General features: G+C 34.2%; 4 protein-coding genes across 4 annotated transcripts; 3 read left to right on the forward strand and 1 right to left on the reverse strand.

Moving 5' to 3' along the window:
* Nucleotides 1-3,237: 3,237 nt before the first annotated feature.
* Nucleotides 3,238-5,078, forward strand: TRIADDRAFT_60132 (uncharacterized protein; the record flags this gene model as incomplete). The annotated part of the gene is made up of 2 exons (XM_002116112.1): nt 3,238-3,582; nt 5,016-5,078. The coding sequence occupies 2 exons, from the start codon at nt 3,238-3,240 to the stop codon at nt 5,076-5,078; spliced, it is 408 nt and encodes a 135-aa protein (XP_002116148.1).
* Nucleotides 5,079-5,986: 908 nt separating this feature from the next.
* On the forward strand, nt 5,987-6,890 carry TRIADDRAFT_30602 (uncharacterized protein; the record flags this gene model as incomplete). The annotated part of the gene is made up of 2 exons (XM_002116113.1): nt 5,987-6,175; nt 6,750-6,890. Coding segments are annotated over 2 exons (330 nt in total), but the record flags the coding sequence as incomplete, so codon positions are not given.
* Nucleotides 6,891-10,449: 3,559 nt separating this feature from the next.
* Nucleotides 10,450-15,462, reverse strand: TRIADDRAFT_30598 (uncharacterized protein; the record flags this gene model as incomplete). Its single annotated transcript, XM_002116205.1, has 16 exons — nt 10,450-10,629; nt 10,725-10,868; nt 10,948-11,187; nt 11,268-11,450; nt 11,557-11,688; nt 11,775-11,864; nt 11,996-12,061; nt 12,157-12,364; nt 12,471-12,622; nt 12,709-12,915; nt 12,999-13,082; nt 13,239-13,452; nt 13,548-13,730; nt 13,819-13,942; nt 14,103-14,199; nt 15,361-15,462. Coding segments are annotated over 16 exons (2,406 nt in total), but the record flags the coding sequence as incomplete, so codon positions are not given.
* A 1,738-nt stretch (nt 15,463-17,200) lies between these two features.
* On the forward strand, nt 17,201-20,373 carry TRIADDRAFT_30735 (uncharacterized protein; the record flags this gene model as incomplete). Its single annotated transcript, XM_002116114.1, has 9 exons — nt 17,201-17,337; nt 18,906-18,990; nt 19,150-19,230; nt 19,349-19,467; nt 19,589-19,653; nt 19,757-19,883; nt 19,966-20,023; nt 20,106-20,197; nt 20,289-20,373. 9 exons carry the CDS (start codon nt 17,201-17,203, stop codon nt 20,371-20,373), a joined length of 849 nt encoding a protein of 282 aa, XP_002116150.1.
* Between the last annotated feature and the right edge of the window lie 3,952 nt (nt 20,374-24,325).

Below are 24,325 nucleotides of genomic sequence, written 5' to 3' on the forward strand. Positions count from 1 at the left end.
TCCTCCTACTCAACCTGTTGAATCTTACCCTTATCCTAGATTTCATTATTGCTACGCAAATCACGTTAGTGCTACCAATGCTGCTTGTAGCAAGTAAGGAATGAAGAAGAAAAAATGTAGTTTAAGGAGGAATCGAGTGATTCCCAATCAAGGCTGGCTGCAACAGCCATCGATGACGGCAGTCGATAGCGTAGCAATTTTTTCAGTATGGAATAATCGAACTTCGAAAATTCAGGTTTTTTTTTTTTCCCCCTCCATGCCGGCATATGAAGGCCAAGCAATCCATCTATTTAGCAGCAAGCCTTTAATAGTGAACGAAGAGTTAGTACTGTAAAACAGTTTGGATCCGTACGTACATTGGCACTATAATGTACGATAGATTAAATTATTGGTATCATTCTAAGCCTACATGTAGTTTTTAATTTGTTGTATTAGCATTGGTTACAGAGACAACTTAGATAACTTGATAAAGTTATTAAGGTGTCCAATTTTCATGTCACTAGAACTTGTACTCTTGATAGTCTGCTCAAATGGATAGCGTTCTAGACGACTTATGACAGCTTATCAAATAACAAGAGGTAGCTTAACGAATATAATGATAACGTTTGACATACCTCTTCTTGCCAGGTATGGGGTTGAAGGCTAACATTTTTTTTTGTGTTCTATTACATTTTACTAATTGTGATGGAAAGCTAAGAATAATTGATATAACGTAACATAGTAAAATAAATAGAATCAGACGCCAGATTCAATGGTATCTTCCATGGATACTCAATATCGTTTTGCTCTCTAATACTGTATAACATTTTGTATAATACAGCTAATTGCAATATTGTCCTAATTTATCATGCATATATCTCCAATTGAAATAAATTTTATGTGATTGGAAAGGATGAGGTTATCACGTGTAGATTTATTTAATGATTGATTCCAATTTCTCTGGATTTTACCATGCTAAGTGGAAGCGGGCATTTTTTACCAATGCAAGTTTGAAGAATCTGGAGACAATTTTTGTTACAGTATTGCACATAGTAGTGAAATGGCGTTGTAGGTGTATTTTAGAGTATTGAAATAACGAGCACCGAAGCCTCTCGACGCGGAGTATATTCTATATGCATGATGATCCTTGTATTTTGTTGAGTAAATTAACAAACGGGTTGTAGGAATGATTCGATTGCAAATGGCACCACTACGCTCATCCGTTCGTAGATTTAGTTTTGAGGCATGATGAGAAAACTTGCTCATTGCTATTTTCTCAAAGCCCAACGGTATTTGCGTCTAGCCTGCTGGGTCGATTGCTTATTGTAGATTTGAACTAGCACAGCGATTGGAAAAGTTCAGTACAATTATTTATTAATAATGCAGCAATCTATCCACATGCATTGAATCTAGAAGTAACTACAGTAATTCATGTTAATACTAAGTACTGCGATCAGCTTGATAAAGTCCCAATAGCAAAATGGGTGTTGAGAAAGTATTTTAAGAGGGTAGCGAAAACTTACTCGATCGCAGTGAATAGATTCGTAACTGCGTTGTACTTTCCAATTTGCCATGATGGCGGCGTTGGTGTCCTTAAGCACGGAAGTTTTTTCTTTGGCCTCGATGTCCTTGACAGTAATAAGGCTACTGAGTGAAAAACAACCGAAAAATAGCGCATGGTTCTACATAGTAAAGGGAGTAATGGACGCTAGAAACACTTTTATGCACAATCCTTGCTCAGGCAGTAGCTTACTTTGAGCGTAACTAGACTGTAAAATTATATTTCTTCTTTCATACTACAAGGATTACTTTTTGATAGCCTCTAGCTGAATCTATAAGTTGGATCATCAGTTATGATCTGCAATGGCAGTTATGGATTACTCCACACCGGATTGGGTGGCCCACAGCTATACAGCATCGTTTGGCAAAGCCGTACATGGTTTAGTTTTGTCCTAGATGTACCGAAAAATCTCAAGATGAGCGTACTCGATTTGAATTTTTTTACTGTACGTTACTGCAGGACCACGAATGAAAAATGGCTTTACTCCATTAGACTGACTAGGCAAGCGAAAAATTGGGGCAAGAAATCAAGATGAATGCCGTACTCGCCCAGAAGCTGAAGTATGGTATAATAAATTCATTTTACACTATATTTTTCTGGACTTTTTATTACGGCATCGTTCAGGTTTTCTGCAACCCGAAACACAGTACACCAAATTTTCAAAATGTCCGGAAATGCAAATTGTCAACCCTGGTGTGGAATTCAGTACAGAATACGGATATGCAAATGAAGGAGAACTTTGCAAATCTTCACCAACTCATGCTCTACCGTGCATTATACTAGCTTGGCAAGCGAAAAAAAATGGGAGGCAACAAGTGAAGATGCATTCCTTGTTGGATCAGGAGCTTAAGCGTAGTTCAGTGAATTGCCTTTTTTCCTGTCCTGGACATTTTCTTACAGCACTGTGTAGCAAATTGAAAAATGTCCAGAAATGCAAATTGTCTACCAACATATGCAAATGAAGTAAAGACCTTGACCAATTTTTTAGGGCCTAACATGCTCTAATGCATTAAACTGACTAGCCAAGTGACAAAAAATTGGAGACAAGAAATGAAGATGAATGCCTTGCTCGATCAGTAGCTCGAACGTAGTTCAGTGAATTCCATTTTTACTGTCGTGGACATTTTTAGTTACAGCACAGTCAAGTAAATTGAAAAATGTCCACAAATGGAAATGAATGATCTACCCTTATGCGGAATCCAGTACATACTGTATTTCAATGAAGTCCAGTATAGTAGAAAGCTGTATAAAATTTTATTTTGGGGAGTTTCTACTAGCAAGGACTAAAATCGATCGATCGTTTTCTTTCTTTTTCAAGTACAGCATGAGATAGAAGGTAGACATTTTTAGCATTTTTCCAGTCTCTCCTACAGGCTAGTACTGTAAAATGTGTTGTCTTTTTCCTTCTTTTTCAAGTAGTCGCTTGGTCTTGATCATCTCGAACTTAGTTTACCCTTCTTTAAAGTGGATAGTACAGTAGTGTAGTTCGCTATGTCGGAAATACCCTTGTCTTTTTCACTGCTTATGGACTGGCATAGGCGGCCATTTATTGCCTTATAAAGCTTTCTCTTGAAGCCTTTTTCATGGCAATCCATGCTGATGATGGTGGACAAGGTGTTAATTGGCGGCATTGATGAGTATGGGTGTTATTTCAGAAGCCTTTAGTGGAGTCCAACTGACTAAATCAAGTGGGCAAAATGACTTTGTACACTTCCGCAAAACGCGTCCTGTGGAGTCCTCCATCTCCTGACGAATCCACGGGTATTCTATTACTACTCTTTGATTGGGCTGCAGCGACCATTACGTCGTATACAGGTGTTGAATTTGGTAGTAAAACTCGGATGCAAATGCATCGGAAAGCCTACATCCAATCCTGTAGTAAAATAAGCCAATCGGAAGAGCAACCACATTACTTGGCACATAGAAGCAATTTAACCTGGGGAATACCCACAACGGTAAATAGACATTTCTCATTCTCAATAGGATTGATTTTTATTATTATGAATGATGTACAAATGATCGGTTGGTATGATGACTACAAGGTAAATCAATGATGAACGCATTTCATGTCTGCTTGAAAATTTTCAACTCATGATTGCCAATCTTGTCGTTGATGGATAACTCTATTGGATAGCTACGATCCATCTTTCGCTTATGCTATGGCAGGTATTGCCAATTGGGTGATCATTTTGTTACATTTCATCCAGTATTTTGCCTAATTTTGACCCAATTGAGAGTGAGCGCAAAGCCAAATGGCTTAGTGGGAAGATACTCCATTTTCAATCTACGGTAGCATTTTTCCATTCATGCCGTTATAGGCAGGTATCGCCAATATTGCAATCGTTGTGTTGCGTTTCGTGAAGGTTTTTTGCCAATTTCGACTTAGCTGAAAGTCGGCTAAAGCCAAGTGGGTTAGTTAGTAGACGATACTCTCTATTCTTGAGTACAGTAATCGCTTTTCTATTTTCTATCGATGGTACAATCTTCGACTCATGCCGTTGCAGGTAGGTGTTGTCGAGCATTCCCTTTTATTTCATCGAGGGTTTTTGCCAATTTATACCAAATTGAAAGTAAAGCAAAGCCAAGCGAGTTTGAGTTAGTAGACGAATCAACCTAGCAATCCTGTCCTATACTAGCTTAAATTTGAACGCCATTGGATAACCAAGATAAAAAATAGATACACGTTGATGATAGCAATTTTCGTACAGGATATGAAAAGCAAATCCTCTTGCACTCAGTCTAGCTGCGGTAAGATACCGCGCAAAAATATTCTTCCATGCAGCCCCATCTTCTTTTTCTTCTAATACGCCTTCTGTTCTGTAGAAAGCGATCGTTAAAATGTATCATATCGATAAAAACACGACATTGAAATAGATCTCACATGTTTTGAATCATCGATCGGACTGAAAAATTGTTGTTGATGTTAATCGACTTGGTCGATTCTCTGTGCCAGTACATCGACTATCATCAACTTGCCAATTCGGTAAATGTTCAAAATCAAAAATGATTACACCACCAAGGCAAAGGAAATCTTACGTCGATAACCAATGATACAGTACTGTACTGTGTAATGTCATTGCCTAAAAGAAATCCTTTTCTTCAATTGACAAGATATTTTTTGCATACGCTATCATTTATATAGTTTAAACTCATCAACTTCTCCATACTTTTGACGGTCAAAACGCAATGAGGAGTCGATGAAGATACTGCGAATACAGCAGCTTCATTACTTGATCTTGCCAATCTCTTGGATGCTCACGAAATTAAATTAATTATCGTTTTATTATTGCTCAATTCATTCGCTGCAATAATGAAGTTTAGCAATGGTCATAAGTTACCTTTCATACATAGGTACGCCGTAGCCATCACTTGTTGTCCTGAAACGATTGTCAAGGAAAAGAAATTTGGAGGCAGTGTGCTATCCGCCATTTTTATTTGTTTAACCAGTATTATTGACTACATTCTATACTTTCAGCCAAGACGACAATACGGTAGCTTTAACGCGGACATTTATTCTTGGATAAGAAAAATTGGCTAGTGCCTTTTTAACCTTTTCTATCCCGTCTTGAATTCAATTAAACACTTTCCACGTAATTTCAGCCCACCGCTAGGAATGCAATGCACTTCCCAATACGACCCACAAGTTTGATTACCCGCCATCTAGTTTACACTTCATTACTTTTTATACAGTGTTGAACGCTATGACGGCATTAACAATTGAACATGGCTGCTGTCGATTGAGTATTCTAAAATTGCATCATACGAATAGGATGACAAAATTTATAGTGTTAATCAGTAGCACCATGAATCATCATCTACGCACAGTACAACAGTTGAACAAGGTGTTATATTTGCGACTATCACTACTGATACTCCATTATCCGATAAAGTATAGGGTAGTTCATTAATTAACGATAGAAAATTCAAGTAAATAGTGTGTATTTTTACATTTGTATCCTCTATCTTCTGTTGATGATATTCGGTCTTCTTTTCTAACATAGTCAAAAGCAAGACAAAAAATCGAACATTACCACCACATACGGTACATTAAATCTACATGCAGAGGTAGAATGGCAACGGGATTGGATCTATAACAAGGGCAAATCCATCGCCAAAGGAAAAGCTATTGCTCTACTTTGACTTCAAAGTAGAATATTCACACAAGCAGTAGAACGCTATTGCAAAGAAAAAGAGATCAAGAGAAAACAGCGTTATTATAGTGCCAGTTAAAATTTACGGATTTTAAGACGTTATTGCTACATCGTTGTGTAGACGTAGAAACGTTACTCCATGGCGGCAACCGATTGTAATGTCGAGCAGAACAACAAAAACAGTCAAGATATAACCAACCGGAGCTTTATTGATGTAAGCCCATCTATTACTACTTCAAATTCATCTGCAGCAATGGAAGTAAGTCATGATCAGATGATAGCTACATGTAGCAACATGGCGGGTGAGAAAGGTTCAGATGGACAAAATCGTAAACCAGAAAAACCACCTTATTCCTATATAGCGTTAATTGTTATGGCGATCCAAGCCTCACCCAGTAAGCGCATGACTCTAAATGAAATTTACAAATTTCTACAAGATAAATTTCCATTTTTCCGTGGTAACTATTTAGGTTGGAAAAATTCGGTAAGTCTTGACCAATATTCGTTGATTTTCTGCATGAATTTCTTCCCATTTTGAGCTTGTTAGAGGATGAAAGTAGAATATGAATGATCATATTATTGACAATCTTGATGAACTAATCAATATCCATACTAAATCGTATAAAGTTCATCCTACTATCTATACAGTGATGTACATTGCCAGGCACTTTTTTTTTCAGTTTTTCTCTTGCAAGTCCTTAGCATTGCCTTAAATTAATATAATTGAAACGTAGCTTAAATACAATCGTTGAAATAGAATTACGCTATTATAGATTTTCTGTTTATCATCTTATTACCGTGGTTAAATACTTGTACTACCTATAAAGTCATGTATGTATTGCCATGGACTTTTAAAGTTTTCCTCTTACAAATCTCTGCTATTGACTTAAATTATGATTGAAACGTAGCTTAAATACAATCGTTGAAATAAAATGACTACTATTATCGATTTTCTGCTTATTATCTTATTTCGGTGGTTAATGACTTGTAGATTATAGTACATCAAGTAATATCCTTCGATCTAAATGACTCTAGCATTGAAATCCTTTTCCTTCTAGGTTCGCCACAATCTATCGTTAAATGAATGCTTTATTAAACTACCCAAAAGTGCCGGAAGGCCTGGGAAAGGCCATGATTGGGCACTCGATTCTTCATGTGAGTATATGTTTGAAGATGGATCGTTTCGTCGCCGGCCTCGCGGTTTCCGTCGTCGATGTCAAATGATTCAAGATCGAGCTCGTGCAGGCTACCCAGTTAACAAACCGTCTACGTTGCACATTCTATCGTCTATACCTAGTAATGCTGAAATCAATGAAACGATCAACTCCAATAATCATGAAAATCCTCATGCAAACAATTGCGTGACATCGATCGAACATGAACGGTATCATCCTAAAGAAACTATTCTGGCAAATAATTCAATAACAGATCAAACGCAACAAATTATCACTTCATCTGGCCCATTTTTTACCGGTGCAGCCACAACCTATCATAGTGGATACCTTGAATCAGCTAATCCATTTTATAATCAAGATAATACTAGTAATTCATCATTTTTGTCAGCATCCTATGCAGATGTTCAATGGAGAGGTTCGGTAGAATACACTGAAAGTAATAATGCAAATTTAACGGCGACTGAGTTTATCCCAATTGGAAGTCGTTCTTTACCACATCAGTATCCATTTCCAGTCTACTCTCATCATCCTGGTTTAACTAATCAAAGTGGAATTGCATCCTATCAGGCATACGGTTTTCCTTACGGTTGTATCGATAATGCCAATGAATACTCATTTACTGCTAATAATACCAATCATAATGATAGTGGCAATACTGGTGATGTGAATACAGACGGCCAAGCTAATGATAATTCGCCCAACAAGAATACTATATCAGCTGTATCTACAGATGATAATGTCGGCAATCTTTATGATGATGCAATTCAAGCTGAACTGTCTATGAAATCTGTATCTGCTTCCAATGTAATTACCCAAGTAGAAATTTCAACAGATTATAATAATTCAAGCATCAATCCCAATAGGTACTCGACCTCATTAGTTATGTCTCCTGTGAATACTACAAGTCGTGAAGCTAACGAGACTAACACCGCATCACCTGAGGCTAATAGTATCTCCAACAGTAAGGTTACTTCACCTATTAATTCTAACGATAATCAAACATCCGATCTGCAAATGTCTGATGTTACCGAAAGTATCTATGATGTCGATGATGCAAATCTACCTTCTTACACAACGTTACCACCAACGTCGTTAATGTCATCACAGGATCTAGACTATTCTAATAGTCAAGTAGAAGAATATAACGATTCTCCCAACAGCAACAAATTGCAAGAAATTTAAGCTCTAATTATCGTTGTATACTTAACCTAGAATAGCCAATTTTGTACATTTTTTGGTATTTGTGAAAGCGAATATCGCCCGATTTTTTACAACTCAAATCATCTTACACAACGTTACCACCGACGTCGTCAATACTACCACAGGCTCTAAACTATTCTAAAAGTCAAGTGGAAAAATGCAACGATTTTCCTAACAGCAACAAATTACAAGAAAGTGAAGCTCTAATTATCGTTGCATCTTGAGCTAGAATAGTCAATTGTACATTTTTTGATATTTGTATAAGCGAATATCGCCCATTTTCAACTCAAATAGGAGGTCATTGTCAGATTATACCTATATACAGTACTGTATTTGTAATAATTAAATTTTACATGATGTTAATTAAATTGATATATATTTTTATTTTAGCCTTATTTTGATTAACCTTCACTTATTGCATATGTGAAATCATTATCAAATAATAGCGTTTCCGTGGTTGGATAATACCTTTAGATATTATATTTTTTCTGTGATTATAATCTACAGTATGTATTCACCAATTATAGCAAACAAACGGCTCGAATTGTAAACATTATGCAACAAACAAACGAATGATGATCGTTTTTCTTGATATTGTACCTATCGTGTGCTAGCTAATACTGTAATTTCCTATCAACTCACGTTTGAGTAAATTTATGCGTAGAGAGGTAGAAACGATTTTCTTAAAGGAACGCGCTGGCTATACGCATTGTTATATTTTATTCTCACTTTTTAGTTCGAAATACGCTTTGTTACTGCTTTTTACTAGTCGTACAATACAATTGTGATTCATTTTATTATAGTATAGTGATATAAGAATATTCGATTTTTTCAAGATATCATTAATCCACTTAATTTTCATATCGTCATATGTTTTTAATCGTTAATGATGCACCCTAAGCGTACAATAGTATTTCATATATCGACTGTATTTTTATATTGCACGATCATTCTGTTACGTTTTTCATGGTATCTTTTTGATGGGTAACTAAAGGAAGAAGCATGCAATTGACTTAAGCCAACTGTCAACTCATAAACAATTTGAGTTTTCTGGGTACGTTAAATGCGCCAATTCTGTACTCGGATTGCGACGATGTTCAAACTTGATAAATTTAAAACTTTTGCTGTTTTTAACCTACGATATCGGTTATCTTATATGGAGCTTAACTACGGTATTTTTAATTGTATACTTTGACTTATCTCGTAAATAAGATTGATTTGATTTTCTAATTACTGCTACGTTATCGAAAGCGACACAAGTCTTTATTGCTAATAGCGCTATGTTCAACGGGCCTGGATTGAATGTGTTGTTAAATAAGTGTAACGCAAGTTCGATAGTGTTTAAATTGTGTAGCTAAAATTAGTTGAAGAATTATTAAACACATTTTTCATGCTGTTTGAAGTGTAATTGATTAAGTTTGCTTCTTTTTTAGTACAAATCATAGCTTAACTTTGAAAGTTTACGTACATACATGAAGCCTATTAAATCTATCTGACACCCTGATATTTTGCAAGTACGTACAACTAATACTTTAACATGAAATTTTTATAATTAGATCTAAGTAAAAATAGTGTTAGAGTTCTTCTCAGGGTAGCTACTCTAAGATAAACAAATGAAAAAAATTGACGCAACGCATCACTCAGTGAGAAAAGCTACAACTAGGTATAACAAGTTATAGATTTTCAGTTTCAAATTATTCTACGTATAAACAACATAGTCATAGGTACTATTAACTATACTATTTGATGAAATTGCTAGTTTCATCAAATTATATCAACGATTGATTCTTTCTTATGCTTGGATATAATGCAAGACAGATTACGAATGTTGTTACAGTTTCTTGAATATCATTTGATTAATTATAAGGCTATAGCGAGTAATTCATCCTTCATGATTTAAAAGATAACTCAATATAATTCAAAGACTTAGAACAAGCTAGCTAGAAACTACAATATGCAGAAGATACGACTAAAATTAAAAAGTACAAGGTATGAAAACAAATCTTCATATTATAATAGTTTCAAATACGTATGCCCTATAGACTGTTGAAACATTAAGAATGCAGTCTGGTGAGAATTTATAACAGAATTGGCCAAAGGTGCAATATTACTAGTAAAAAAAATCAAGAACTGCCATCAATAACTATTCTCAACATCAACTACGCATGATGTAGCTGTTGATATAATAACATTATAACGAATGATACTGTAACGCGTATGTGATACCACAATTACATTATTCTATACATACAAGATTTATATTAACAAATCATATTCTGATTTAATCCATTGACAATTCAATAATGCAGTTCATACATCGGCACACAAACTATTTTAATAAGGCTTCAGTTATAACATGATAAATCTTCACTGAATAAATCCGTTAGGAGCGCAAATTAAGACCTTGGTACATTGGAGATTCTTCATCTTGCTGTTTTAGTTCAATATGTTCTAAGGAATTTTCAAGATGTTTCTTTATTTGCTCATTATCATCATTTATTTCTAGTGTAGCCATTTCTTCATTTATTTTGTCGATTAATTGTTGTAGGGTTGATTCTGCGACCTATGGTTTCAAATAAATAAGATTAACAATGTCACTATTCCTATCAATAAAAATGACTTTTTAACGGGCGGCTCATAAATACAGTTATAGCTTACCTGTTCATTCCCCTTCTCGTAAAAGTAAAGATAACGATCAAGAACCTCGGTAAACAATTGTACTTGAACGGATTTATCCATACATTGATTCGCAATTCGTAGAGATTTCTTTAAACACTCACTGACTCGTTTACCATCTTTAGACTGTAAAAAAAGAATAAGAAGAAAGTGTTATGATCTAGACAGTTACAAAATCGGATTGTCTTTCAAATCGTGAAGTGACAACCTCCTCCTCAGAGTCTTTCGTCTTGCCGGACCAAAATAATTGAGCACTTGTATAAACCCCTCGACACTGAGCTGGTTTTTTTAGTAATTTAGATGCGACTAATGCACATTGTGTGCGAAGGGGTTCATGATTTTCTTCTCCAAAACATGACATTTGCTCAAAAGTGCCAATAATTAGCGTTATAGCAGCTATTTGAGCCTTATAATCACTAATTTCGTCTTCGTAGATAGCAAAAGCCTAAGGATACATATAAAAGAAATTGTCAATTTTGAAACCACATGGCAATTCCGAGATATTCATTAATTAGTATTTCAAACCTGGCTAATATATTCATAAGCAATATTTTCTCTACCCTCGTAATCGTCTTGGCGGTCAGCAGCTAAAGCTCCCTGCAAGTATAAACGAAGGGACAATTCGAACATTTCTGCCTTGACAAAGGCAGAAATAGTTTGTAAGGAAAAGGCAAATATCTTGTCACATTTTTTATCCCATTTCTCATCCTATTTGAATAAGCAAAAATTTCCGCCTGTTTAGTCTACCTTCCTTGTACCATCATGTTTTAGTCGCTTGATAAAATAATATCGCTGAATGCTATTCCTATAGAACTATACTGACCTCATCCTTGATTAGATTGTATGAATTTACCAGATTGTAAGCAGAGAATACTATAGGAAGTAAAGTGTAACTGATTCGCTTATCGCCTCCGCTACCAAGATGTTTCCTGGCAGTATTTAAAATCTAATGTGATTAAAATGGATACAAAAGCATTAAAAAAATTGACCTCATTCAATTACCAAGGACGATCACGTTAATCAGAAATTTACCCTAAACTGTTGATCTGGAGTGTCAGAATGAAGTACATTAATCAGTCTACCCATTAATCCCTGCTCTTCAGCAAATTCGTCGGGGTCCTCCTAAAGGAAAAATTTACCAATTATCAAATCGTATAGATTTTACAAAATTATAACAGTTACGTAAAATTCTCATACGATATCAGTTCATATAAATCATAGAGTATATAAACCTACGCGTAATATTAACTTACTCCTTCATTAGGTTGATCAGGTTGATCTTTTATCAATGGGTCGAGCAACTCAAACACAAATTCAGCCTAATGTATATTAACGTAGCAATGTCATCGTTATAAAAGGTAAAATTATTTGATCAATAACTTTACATATGCAAGATAAAATTTCATATTATGACCTCTTCCGGTGAAGGGATATCAACGGCAACATCTACAATTCGGTTAGCTATATAAACTGCTATTTCTTTCCTTGGTTCGTAGCTTAAACGTGATAAAAGTTCCGGATAATCTTTCAATTCTACAACAGTTAGAATGCTGTCATATATGTCGATCGGGATCTTTAACATCCGTGTGAGCTCGATGCATAATGGAGTACCGTTTGGAATGCTGATTTTAAAGATGGAATAAAAATTGACATTTACCAACAAAAATCACTTTTTAGATCTTAATACAGTACTGTCAATGTATCAAAAAATAAAATTCTTGCCTGTACTTTCCTACATCCAAGCTGTTCAATAGATCAACCGTATGCTTACAAACTTTATCAACGTAGTCGACTCGTTCTGGATAGCATTTTAAAGCTAAGCTCAACAATGATGCTTGGAGGGTAATCATGTCTTCCTTAGGCATAGTGCTTGATCGTGACTAAATAGACATTAGAAAAGGAAATACGTAAAGTTTTTACGGATTGCTGATACTTTAAGGAGTACAAAGACAAGAAATTAAAGTACCTTTAAAACACTGGAGACTTCTTCAGAGAATACTTCAAACAACTTTATTTCCTCTGGTATTCCAGGACCGTCATCACGTTGAGCGAAAGCAGCCAAACGATCAGCAAGAGCAGCAATGATTTTCTTAACATTGACAGGACTTTGCAATTTCTGACAAGCTTTTAGCAAAGAGTTCAAGGTTTGTAAGTGAAATTCATCCGGAAATACCTAAAAAGGTCATACAATAAGGTGATATCGATTAAAAATTGTATCTCATTGCCATAATGTAACTTTAAAAAACTTAAGCTTACTTGTATAATACATTCCATGAGATATTCTTGGGATATAGGATCCTTGCAGTTGACAATCTGTTCTAAGACACTCGAGAGTACACTCTAAGAAAAGATAAAAGAAACTGTATTATAATAAACGTTATTCAATTTTTTACCCTAATAAAGTACCACCATAAGTACGGGTAGCTATTGCAACATTTTAGGTAGGGCACACACGATTTACAGATACGGTATGATCGGCAGCGATAATACACGAACCTCTTTGTATCTTGTGACATCTATTCCATCTAATTGACTCAAACGAACAAGGTTAGTACCAACGAGTAGACAGAGTTCTTGGCGCTCTTTTTCACGTCTATCTTTATCACGTGTATGGCCCTGGTGTTGCATACGAACCCATAACTTATTCATTTCAGAAAAGTTCAGCAAGATGAAATCGATGGAATCTTGTACATCACCATCATTGCTACTACTATAAATGCATTGGAAGAAGGATCAAATAATTACGAGTGTAATACCACAGACTTGGCCTTTTTACAGCTGACAACCGTATAGTAAGTTTCTTACCTTGCGTCTTCATCTACGTCTGGTAATTGATTTCGGGTGCATTGCAACAGATAATTTCTAAGGAATAGGCCTCTTAACGGATGTTGGACACCGCGGCACATTTCCACTAGATCTTTTAACACACTTTTTCTGGATGAAAACTTGCACTTTATAAATACAACTCCGACTGTAACCAATAAATACCTAAACAATTTTACGTATAAAAAATAGAGAGAGAGAAAATAAATGCTGTGCTGCAATAAAGTGATTTAATCAATCGTGTCAATCTTACAGTCTAGGAACAATATTGCCGGCGTATTGGACCAATTCATATAAATCATTTGGGAGGGTATTCTTGTCGAATTCGTCCATTAAGTGCAATGATAAATGTTGCAATTCATTACTTACTTGCATGTCTGTCAAAAATTGGAGTCAAGGTAATTTCATGAATATCTTTTACTGATCAATTAGACGACACAAAACATTGATACGACAGTAGATAACTTCTTATTGATAGCGATCCAAAATTTTCTATCGGAATCTATAAGGGAATAATCATCGTAATAGGTAGGATACAGAGCACATAATAGTTTTTCGGCGTTAACATGGAAGTTCGTAGTTCGCAAAGCATATTGGATGCATGCTTGAGAGCGTCCATTAACTTTCCTTGGTCCTATAAATAAGCCGCAAATTTAAATTTAGTCCTAAGCGTAGATGAAGTTAATTTTATTGCAACTGCTATAATAGAATATGTTGAGATGTTAAGTAAAATTAAATGACTTGCAATCTACTGTATTCAATTTAAGATAGCGGAGAAGACATTTAAGATTACTACATTAAATGCATGTGAATTATCTCAGTAAGTTGCCTTACGATACTCTATCGGGGTTGCTGTATCAATTCTACCGTACTACGCTATATCATTAGCTGCATCTCCTAAAACATTTACTAAGATAGTGGATATTGAAACGCTTGATAGTGTAACCGTATAGTCTACTTTCTTATACATTAGTTTAAGAAGATTCAGTACTGAATTGACAATATTAGATGGTCCAAAAAATTCATTAGGCCTTATTGATGATCACATTTTCGTAACAGTAACCTATTTCGACTTGTATGGAGAAAATGTGTATGACAACTACACTTGCAATATCGATATTAGACTGTCGGATTCTGTCATAATAATTGCAGTTTCTCTCATTTTCCGTCTTGCATATGCTAACAAGCAAAGACAAAAGTAACCAAGTTGCACTCCAAAAATAAATAGTCGCTTATTCCGTCATTCGTATACTGTACTATCTATCCTGACTGGTCAATGGCCATTCCCTTTTCAAAGTATATTGACTGTAAATACTAGGATTCATTTAATTTATGATGATTTGGTTATGGAAAACTACCATTTTAGCGCTATGAGATACGTATACTGTCCTATTCAATTGCCTATTGGTGTTCTTTACACTAAAATATGATACAAATTGAATAGTTGAGCTACAGCAATGTATTTGTCACTACCTTACATATCACTGTTAAAAGATTGAAGAAATTCAACAGCTGTAATGTAGTAGAATCATGACTGGCAGGTGGCAGATATTGCCATCGGAATGCACTAGCTGTCAGTAACTTTAGTGATCGTCCATATCCATTCTACCGTACTGTCATAGTGTAGTATACGCGTGCATACTGTACCGTTTAGGCAAATGCAGTATTGGACATTGTTGCCTGACTACTCTTTTATCACTACCAATAGTTCTAGCCTTGAAGCTAGGTAAAAGAGGCAATTCTCAACTTTTCCACATAATACACTAAGCTACAAAATGCTGATGAATGCTTTTACCAGCCATCTCTTCATTAAGAATGATTCACTTTTGACGACTTGGGCGGCTTCATCAAGCAATTTCTCCTGCTCTTCGTGGATGACGGAACTTGTGGCTGGCTGCAAAGTTGGAAGAGAGAAGAGTTGAAAATATTAATTCCCAATTGATATTATTAGCCAGGAAATGAGCACAAGTAAATGCTCTCTAAGTTCTACAATCATTCAATACTATAGAATAGAATTCATTTGGTAGAGATATGAGTTTAAAATGAAGATTAATAACACAATTTATCCATCCAATATTGATCTAAAAATGGAGAACGACTACCGACCATGATGATCTCTGGATCATATGATACATGAAGAGAATGGCAACTACGCATGTGCAAGCCTGTCCACCGTCCGAAACTGCGCCTGGGTATTAGGACTTGTATGAGAATTTCTCTTGCTGGTTCTCATATCGACCAACCCTACCAGTATTTTTATATATATGTCAGTAGAGAGCACAGAGAGTGTCTCGGGTAGGGGACCCTCTGTTGGTCTCTTTCCTCGAGGTTTTTATGACGCCTTTATCCAGGCAAACTAGGACAGAATATACCTAATCGTGCATGATCTTAGCGACATGATTAATCTACCTAAGGAGTGCTAACAACACACTAGTATTTCCAAATCGGCTATTCGCTTGGTTTGGTTGGTTTATACGGCTGCCGACAGCTTTTTGGACTATTCGCCCATCACCAGCCTTTACCCCATTTCGTTTCCCCACTTTTCATACTGTACACAGTAGACTCGAGTCTACTGTACTACGTCTAGCTCACGATTCTCAGCCCATAGTACAGTATGTACTGTAGTAGTCGTTGACCCCCTCCCCCTCCCCCCCCCGGTCAGGATGTTACAGTACGTCGACATTTGAGTGCATAGTATTGTACATTGTACACTGTACACTGTACAGTTGGACTGGTGACGACGGTGAGGACCCAACTAGACCCAACTAGACCCAACCAGCCTCCAGAGAAACGACGTGGATTTGACGAACTGGTCCAGTGGCTCAAATTTCACTCTGCTAGTGAAAAAAAGCAAATGCAAAATTGATCTTGCAACGCCGAACTGATTGCTCCTTTTAGCCTCTTTTCACCGCCAATACACAAACCAATTACGGTCAACAATTCCATTGAGGATATTGCAGCTGGTAGGTCAAATTAGTCGTTGTTTGCATGTCAAATCCATCCGTATGTAGAGGATATCGATCACTGCAAGAAGTCGCCTAGTCAGATGGACGTACTGTACTATACCGTAGACGTACCGAATACCATGACAACTGGATCACCAATGAGCTTATTCCAACAGCTATCCATCTCATAATCGTTATAGGAAATTCTTCACTTAATTTACACCTTTCTACAAGAGTTAATTAGACAACAATAATTCATATTACAAGAGTTTATAAGCATAGGCAAACAATACTGTAGAGTATCGTCGATACGGAGGTAAAACAACGACGTTATTATTTCTAGGATAGCAATTAGTAACGGTATGAAAAGATCATTTTTCCTTCAACTTGGCTAGGAATGGATAAATTAATAAGGCAAAAATTTTATCTTTTATAGCTCTTTGCAGTATTATAAAATATCTATACAAGATAAACAAGCAAGAAACAAAATAAAAGTGTACAATTGATTAAACGGTATATCAGGAGGATACAATCCATCAAATAATAACTCTATTTTTTCCACACTAAGCGCTCTCCTTCTAACACATTATAGATAGATTGGAAGTCCATCTTTTCACTATTCTTTGGAAATGGTGCATGTATCTAAAGTCCTGAAAAATAAAAATGTCTAATCAAGACAAAATTCGTCGCATGTTGGAAAAATCCCGAAAACAAAGTCAAACTAAAAATGCACGTGTCATTGCTAATCGATATCGAGTTGTTCGAAAAATTGGTAGTGGAAACTTTGGTGTTGTATTCCTTGTCAACGATTTGAATACTGAAGAATTGTAAGTATCCTTCTTTTATTCATATGGATTGATCTTTCAGCAGTAATATTAAATTCTATCTTATTTCTAATACTAGTCAAACTCTTCTTCGAGTTACTTGATTCATAACACCCTATACAGTAGACTACCATTAGAATCAATACGAGTAGAACCTTCTTGTATTGCTATCTTAACCCACTGCACCTCAGAAAGTCTGAGAACGTGTATAGTCTATTATTGACCTACATTAATGAAATCCATTGATTGGTACATAGACTGCCATAATTATAGTCGATATTAAACACTACTTCATGTTCCATTGTTTCATGCTAGCAAAATATGCAGCCTAAAATTAAATCAACCTTCAGTGATAGTCAATGATGATATCCTAATCTATTTTGGACCTCCAACTACCGGTATAACGCTAAACGCCGATAATTTATCATCGTGGATAGCTCACAAGAACCAAATATATCTCTCCAAAAAAATTGAATCTACATAAACAGTTAGCCTTGATCTATTTGACTTAATTCAATCAGAATTGCCTTCAAATGAATTCACATCTAGCTTCGTCAACGCTACGAAGGCTGTATTAAGTAAAACAATAAAATATCGATCATCATTTTACTTATAGAGACATATCGATAAAACTAGTATATCGCCACGTAAAAGCTGCTTGCACCTAATCAAGTTAATCAAATAAAAAACGACATGATTATTTCTTTACAAAAGCTTTTCTGTCGTACGAATTCAATGACAGCACTCTTAGCGATGGCGTAGTATAATTCATATCCCATGCAATTGACTAAAATCTATAAGTACGTTACGTATCTGTGATATTTTAAATTACTTTTCTTGTAAAACGATCTGTCTTGAATTAATTGGAGGAAGATATATCAAATCATCCTAATAATATACCAAATTCAGGCCAAATTTAAGCGATTGAAATTTGAGTAGCGGTATTGATACAAAAATAGGCTATTACAGATTGCAAACCCTCACAACCAGACCTAATAATACTATTACATAAACTGCCTAATAACTAGCCAACATTAGCGTAGAAATACCTATTTTCTACTGCTTATAATTGTTATTTACAATTTACAATTCCATTGTACCCATTCATTCATGCTTTCTACAATGGCGATAAAAAATTGAAGAAATAGAACTCTTAGTACTTGAATCTTTAATTTTTTATGCTATAACGAGAGTTCTTGGAAATATCTGAACCCATAGATGTAAAAAAGCTATTCTGTAATATTCTAATTTAAACTTTAAAGCCTTTTCGAATTTCTATATTACATTAACTTGCTATCTCAAGGCTGGACTTTTATAAATCACTATACGATAATTCTCTCCATTTTCAAATCGTCATCTTACTCGTACATTCAGTAGTAATGTATGTAAGATAGTTAAATAGTATTATTTATATATGGTATTAATAATTTTAGTTAAATCTCCTAGTTATAGATTCATATGCGAACAATGAATAGATTACCTTAGATGCAAATTTTTACAATTACACTATAATTAATAGTTACTAGGCTTTAAAGCCTAACAGAGCCCTATTGAAACTATTTCTATTATAGGAAAGTGTTAAAAGAAATTGACATTGGCAATTTACAGCCCGATGAAACTATTGATGCCGCAAAGGAAGCTAATTTATTATCTAGTGTAAGCATTAAAATCTCCCATACTTTGGCTTGACTGGTACTGCACGCCTTTAAGCGCCTATTCAAAATAGCTATACTACTGCAAATTAGCAACTATAAAAATATTAAACTTTATTGTTTCTTAATAAGAATGTTTTCTATACTGTATTTCTTAAAATAGTTAAATCATCCCCATATTGTACGATTTTATGAAAGTTTCGTTTCTGATGGTAGCTTTTGCATTGTAACAGAGTATTGTGAGGTAAGACTATACGAGTATATCGTCCTTACATTTTAGAATATAATTATTTGCGAATGTATTTATTGCTGATATAATACTTATACATTCATGCGCATACCTTTATCTTTAATAATTAAAGGGTGGAGATCTAGACGAGAAGATCAAATCAATCCGAAAAAGTAGTACAACTCTGGATGAGACTTTAATAGTTACTTGGTTTATTCAGTTACTATCTGCTGTGCAGTATATTCACAAAAGGTTGGCGATAGATATTTAAAATAACAATCCCTATATTTTCTTATCTGCCTATACATATATGCTATCTTACTGTTAGACGATTTACATTAATAATATACTCTATACTCTAATGTATCTATAGGAGAATACTACACCGAGATCTTAAGGCAAGAAATATATTTCTTAGAAATAATGTCATTAAAGTTGGTAAGAAACGGGAATAATTTTATAATATCATCTTTATAAACTCACAAAAACATTAAAACCTCGAATAATTTATTTTCTATTTAAAAATGGTATAACTTAACAGGTGACTTTGGTATTTCCAGAGTACTGTCTGGTACTTCTGACTTCGCCACTACTTTTGCTGGCACTCCGTATTATATGAGCCCAGAGGTTTTAGACCATAACGCTTACAATTCTAAATCGGATGTTTGGTATGATAATTACAGTATTTCTTATTCGAAATTCTGTTTTTTCGGATATATCAATTTTTGACTTTCCTTAACCTCAAATTAGGGCGTTAGCCTGCATCCTTTATGAACTTTGTTGTCTTAGACATGCATTTGAAGGACAGGTTCGGCGGATACTTTCAGCTATAGATCCTCGAATTAAACTAAAATTATTAATAGTAATTTTTATGATTTTGTCACTTATAGAATTTACTAAACGTCATGCGAGCAATTCTTGAAGGAGAAATACCAGAATTACCAAGCATTTATCACACCGAACTTCGTCGAGTTTATCTTGGGTACATATTTTATAAATATTATTCAAACTATTCAAATCCTAAACTCTCCTATTCGGCCAATAATCAATTCACCCATTTCATTTATGGATAGGATGCTACAAAGAGATCCGAAACAGCGCTTCTCAATCAGTGAAGTTTTACAAAATCCATTCATTTGTTACCATGCTCGGGTATAATATTAGAGCGACAAGTAATGTGAAATGTATCGAACAAAAACGCTAATAAATTAAATTAATATCATGTTGATCATTGCAGAGAATAGCTATTAGCCTTGAAGATGATAAAGCTCGTTTAAATGCAGATAACAGTCCCAATAGGTCTCGTTCTCCAGAGATACGGTATATAAAATAGATAGAATGTGATAAGTATTTGGGTAGGTTTTTAATGTTCTCGATTTATATCAATTTAATCGCTTCGCTAGTCATCAAAAAAAAAGAATAATAACCGAAGAAGATTTTAAGAAAATGACCCCAAGGTCGGTTATAGTAATAAATTTCGTAGTCATGCCATCTTTTGAAGCTGTTTAATTAACAGTTAATAAAATGTTGACATGATATCTAATTGCACTTCAACAGTAACTACTGTATGCGCTAAATAGTCTTTATACGTTTTACAGGGAAAGAGCGCGCTTAAGAAAGCAATTAAAAGCTGACGAACAAGCTGAAAAATTAAAGTAATAAATATACAATGCGTTCTGTCCAATATTATTTTGTGTTTTTATTACCCTATGTTAATTTATTTTAATTTCATCTATAAACTATTATTAGGAAACTTGCCGCTTTAAATTTACAGGAAAACAAAAATAGATATTCACAAAATAAGGTTAGTTCGTTATAACACCTAGTCTTAATAGTATTTTTTTAATTAATACCGTATTACTGTTTATCTCGTATACAGGACCTTAACTTTCTTGACTAAATAATACAAGTTTAAATCTAATTATATCTTTAGTAACATTAAATCTCAACCTGCTCTAGGATAAGAACGTTTTTCCTCATGTTGAACAAACATCTATACAATTCGGGTGGAAACCCAATCGTGACGAAAATTTATCGAACATGAGCACTTCAAGTAAGCTATAATACTATATAACAATCACGTCCGTAACAGTTTACTTGCCTTATTACGAATAAACAGATAAACTAGCTTTCACTCGATTAATAGCTGTCGCAAAGTATCATCTAATAGTGTTATAAGGACTAGTTGATTATATGCGATCATTACTGGATTAGTAGGAAACGATCTATGTATTATTCGCATATCCTACTAGCTCACCTGAAATTCGTATTGTTTGACGCTTTTATCACCGTCATAATAGCATTCGCTACTATTATGAAATAAATGGCTTTGAGGATATTGCTGAGTTTCGGGTCACTGTTACTATTCACTACTCTTATGTATCTGTAAAAATTGCATCCTGAATATATTAACATGTACATATCCAATTGCCCAGTAATTCTGATGTTATTTAAATGCTTGTATTAATTACTTAATAAGATCTCTAGTAAAATACAATAGTATAAATTTCACACTGATTTTAATTGATTTATGCATATTCAAATCGCTCTTAGGCGAGCAAGAGTTTATGGCTGAACAAGATAGGCTTTATTCTTTAAAATCGGATACAAATAAGCTTTCTGAATCTTCTCAATTAGCTGAAAGCGATAAGTTAACAAACGAGGAGGATATTGCTGGTAATAAAAGTAAAAGTAATTACATATTTACCTGTCTAATTTAAAATGTAGATTAATTAAAATTTATAATTTGAATGTTCAGTAGTGATGCTTGACCAAAGTTTTCCTATTTAGAAAGTACAGTAGGCCAATGATATAACAATAAACGAATTCCATGATAAAATTAACTTGTACTATCGCCTATATAGACAATCAAATACCAGATACACCAGAAGAAGCTGAAACATTTTATTATGAGGTATTTATTATTATTGTCTTAAATATTTATTTGATAATTAAGTTAAGTAAGCTGTTTAATAACTTTGTGATATGTTTGATTTTTGATATATTAGGAAGATGATTTCGAAGAGTCTTCCGATAGTTCAGTAGACGATACCATGGTAACGTATACTTAGATTTTATTTTTAATAGATTAATTAAATTTTACTAATATGCATAAAAAGTTCCAATTGTTAATAGCAGAGCCCTAAGTCTCACTTCTATGTTATAGGAAGCACACGGAAAACTAGCCCATTGCCTAATGGAAGCTCTTGAAGGTTCCTAATTTTTAACAATTCGTTATCATAGTATTTATATTAATTATGTAATAAAGAATTTAAGATTTACATTAGATAGCAATAGGAAACTCTCTTCTCAAAGGCGTTATAGACAATGCTATTTTATTTCGGTAAAATAGATAATCACTATATTCTGTATTAGATTCCAAAACTTCGGAAGATAATAACACCGATATGCAGATCGCAAGTGCCGAAGTGTCTTTCAGTATGAGACAACATAGAATAGAAGAGCTTCGAAAGTATCCAATTACATTTATAATAATTCATTACTGCATTTGATACAAATTAGTAACGTAAACCATTTCGCCACCTAAAGCGGAATCGGTAGGTATTACTGACAGCTACAAGTAATTATTTTTCTTAACCTGGATTTAGCGAATGTACACGATTACTAGGTGCGGCGAATTTTAAGAAGGCCTACAGTTACTTAAAAGACGCCAGACTTAGCCGAGAACCACAAAGTGAAGATCAAATTATCCGAGGATTACGTAAAACAGTAGATAATTATAGAGATTGCTTTTTAGTAGATCAATTACTGTGCTTAGAGTATCAAAATCACGTTATTTAGCTACAAATTTTAGCTATATGTACAATATTGATTAGTGATTATACCCATTTCTTTACAATTTTAATAATGCTATTTCTTTCTTATTTCTAAAATGGAGGATGCATATACGTATATATTGGTAGCTATGCTATGATCATACTAGATTGTAAATATTGAAACAGTATTTCATTATACTGTTTTCCTTTTCATGAGCAGTATATTTGAGTCGGCCAATTTCAGTTAATAGATACTTATCTAATGATACGGCTTAATAAACACCTATGCTTATTTAATTAATGAACTCTTCAGATTGTATATCGAATATAATCCAACTGAAAGAAAACTGTCGCCGTCTATTTTTTAACATTTATGTACGTTTTAACTATGATCTGATTAGCTGCTGTAATCGATGGTACGATATTTTTATTATCTTGCTGTACTGTACAAATTTACGTATAACTAAAATTGATAGATTGCTTATATATTATATGCATTTCAAGTATAAATAAAAATAAAGTTATCTTTGTAAAATAAGTGGAATAGTAAACGGAGGTTAACCGTTTATCGTTAATAAATCACACAATCTACGTACGTATTTTAAAATTTTTAAAAGGTATTTTAACGTTATGCTTGTACGGTACTGTATTATGTATATTATACGCCTGATGTATCGCAAAATAGTCAAAGATCAACACTTGATATAATTACTCTATGACTATACAAATGAAAGTAATTATTCTTATTGATGCATCATATTTATTTGGTTTTACTGCAGCTATTTATTGAACATAAATGTTCAAACTGATAAATTAGTCCTAAATTATAATCTTATATAATTAACGCATACTGCCTTAAGCTATACTGGTATAATATTTCCGTTGATCAAAAATAGCTTTTCATATTTTCTTAAAGATTCTGTTATAGAATATTATCGTATATAGCGCTACACTTCTACCAATCCCTTTAATTCCAAGTTTATAATTAATTTATAGATTGAGATTTACACTAATAAGAAATTACTGGAAATCATAGAATAAAACCGAAGCTCATGCGATAAATAAGCGGGCTTATTGTGTATGAACACGGTGAATACAGGATCACTATAAAGGCAAATTCCCTACACCCATACATCCAACAATGAATTGCATGTAATTAATGCGCTTCAATTATAGAGAAACATTAAAATTTATACAGGAATAATTAATCAAATTAATAATATCCTGCTCGGAACATCATATTTAAATAGCTATAATCAGCGGCACCGAGTGTACTTAGATTCTAATTACAGCAGTATCAAACATTAAAAATAATTATCATTTTCTCAATATGA

The sequence above is a fragment of the Trichoplax adhaerens genome, genomic scaffold (assembly GCF_000150275.1).
Source record: "Trichoplax adhaerens TRIADscaffold_14 genomic scaffold, whole genome shotgun sequence".
In the NCBI taxonomy this organism is placed as follows: domain Eukaryota; kingdom Metazoa; phylum Placozoa; class Uniplacotomia; order Trichoplacea; family Trichoplacidae; genus Trichoplax; species Trichoplax adhaerens.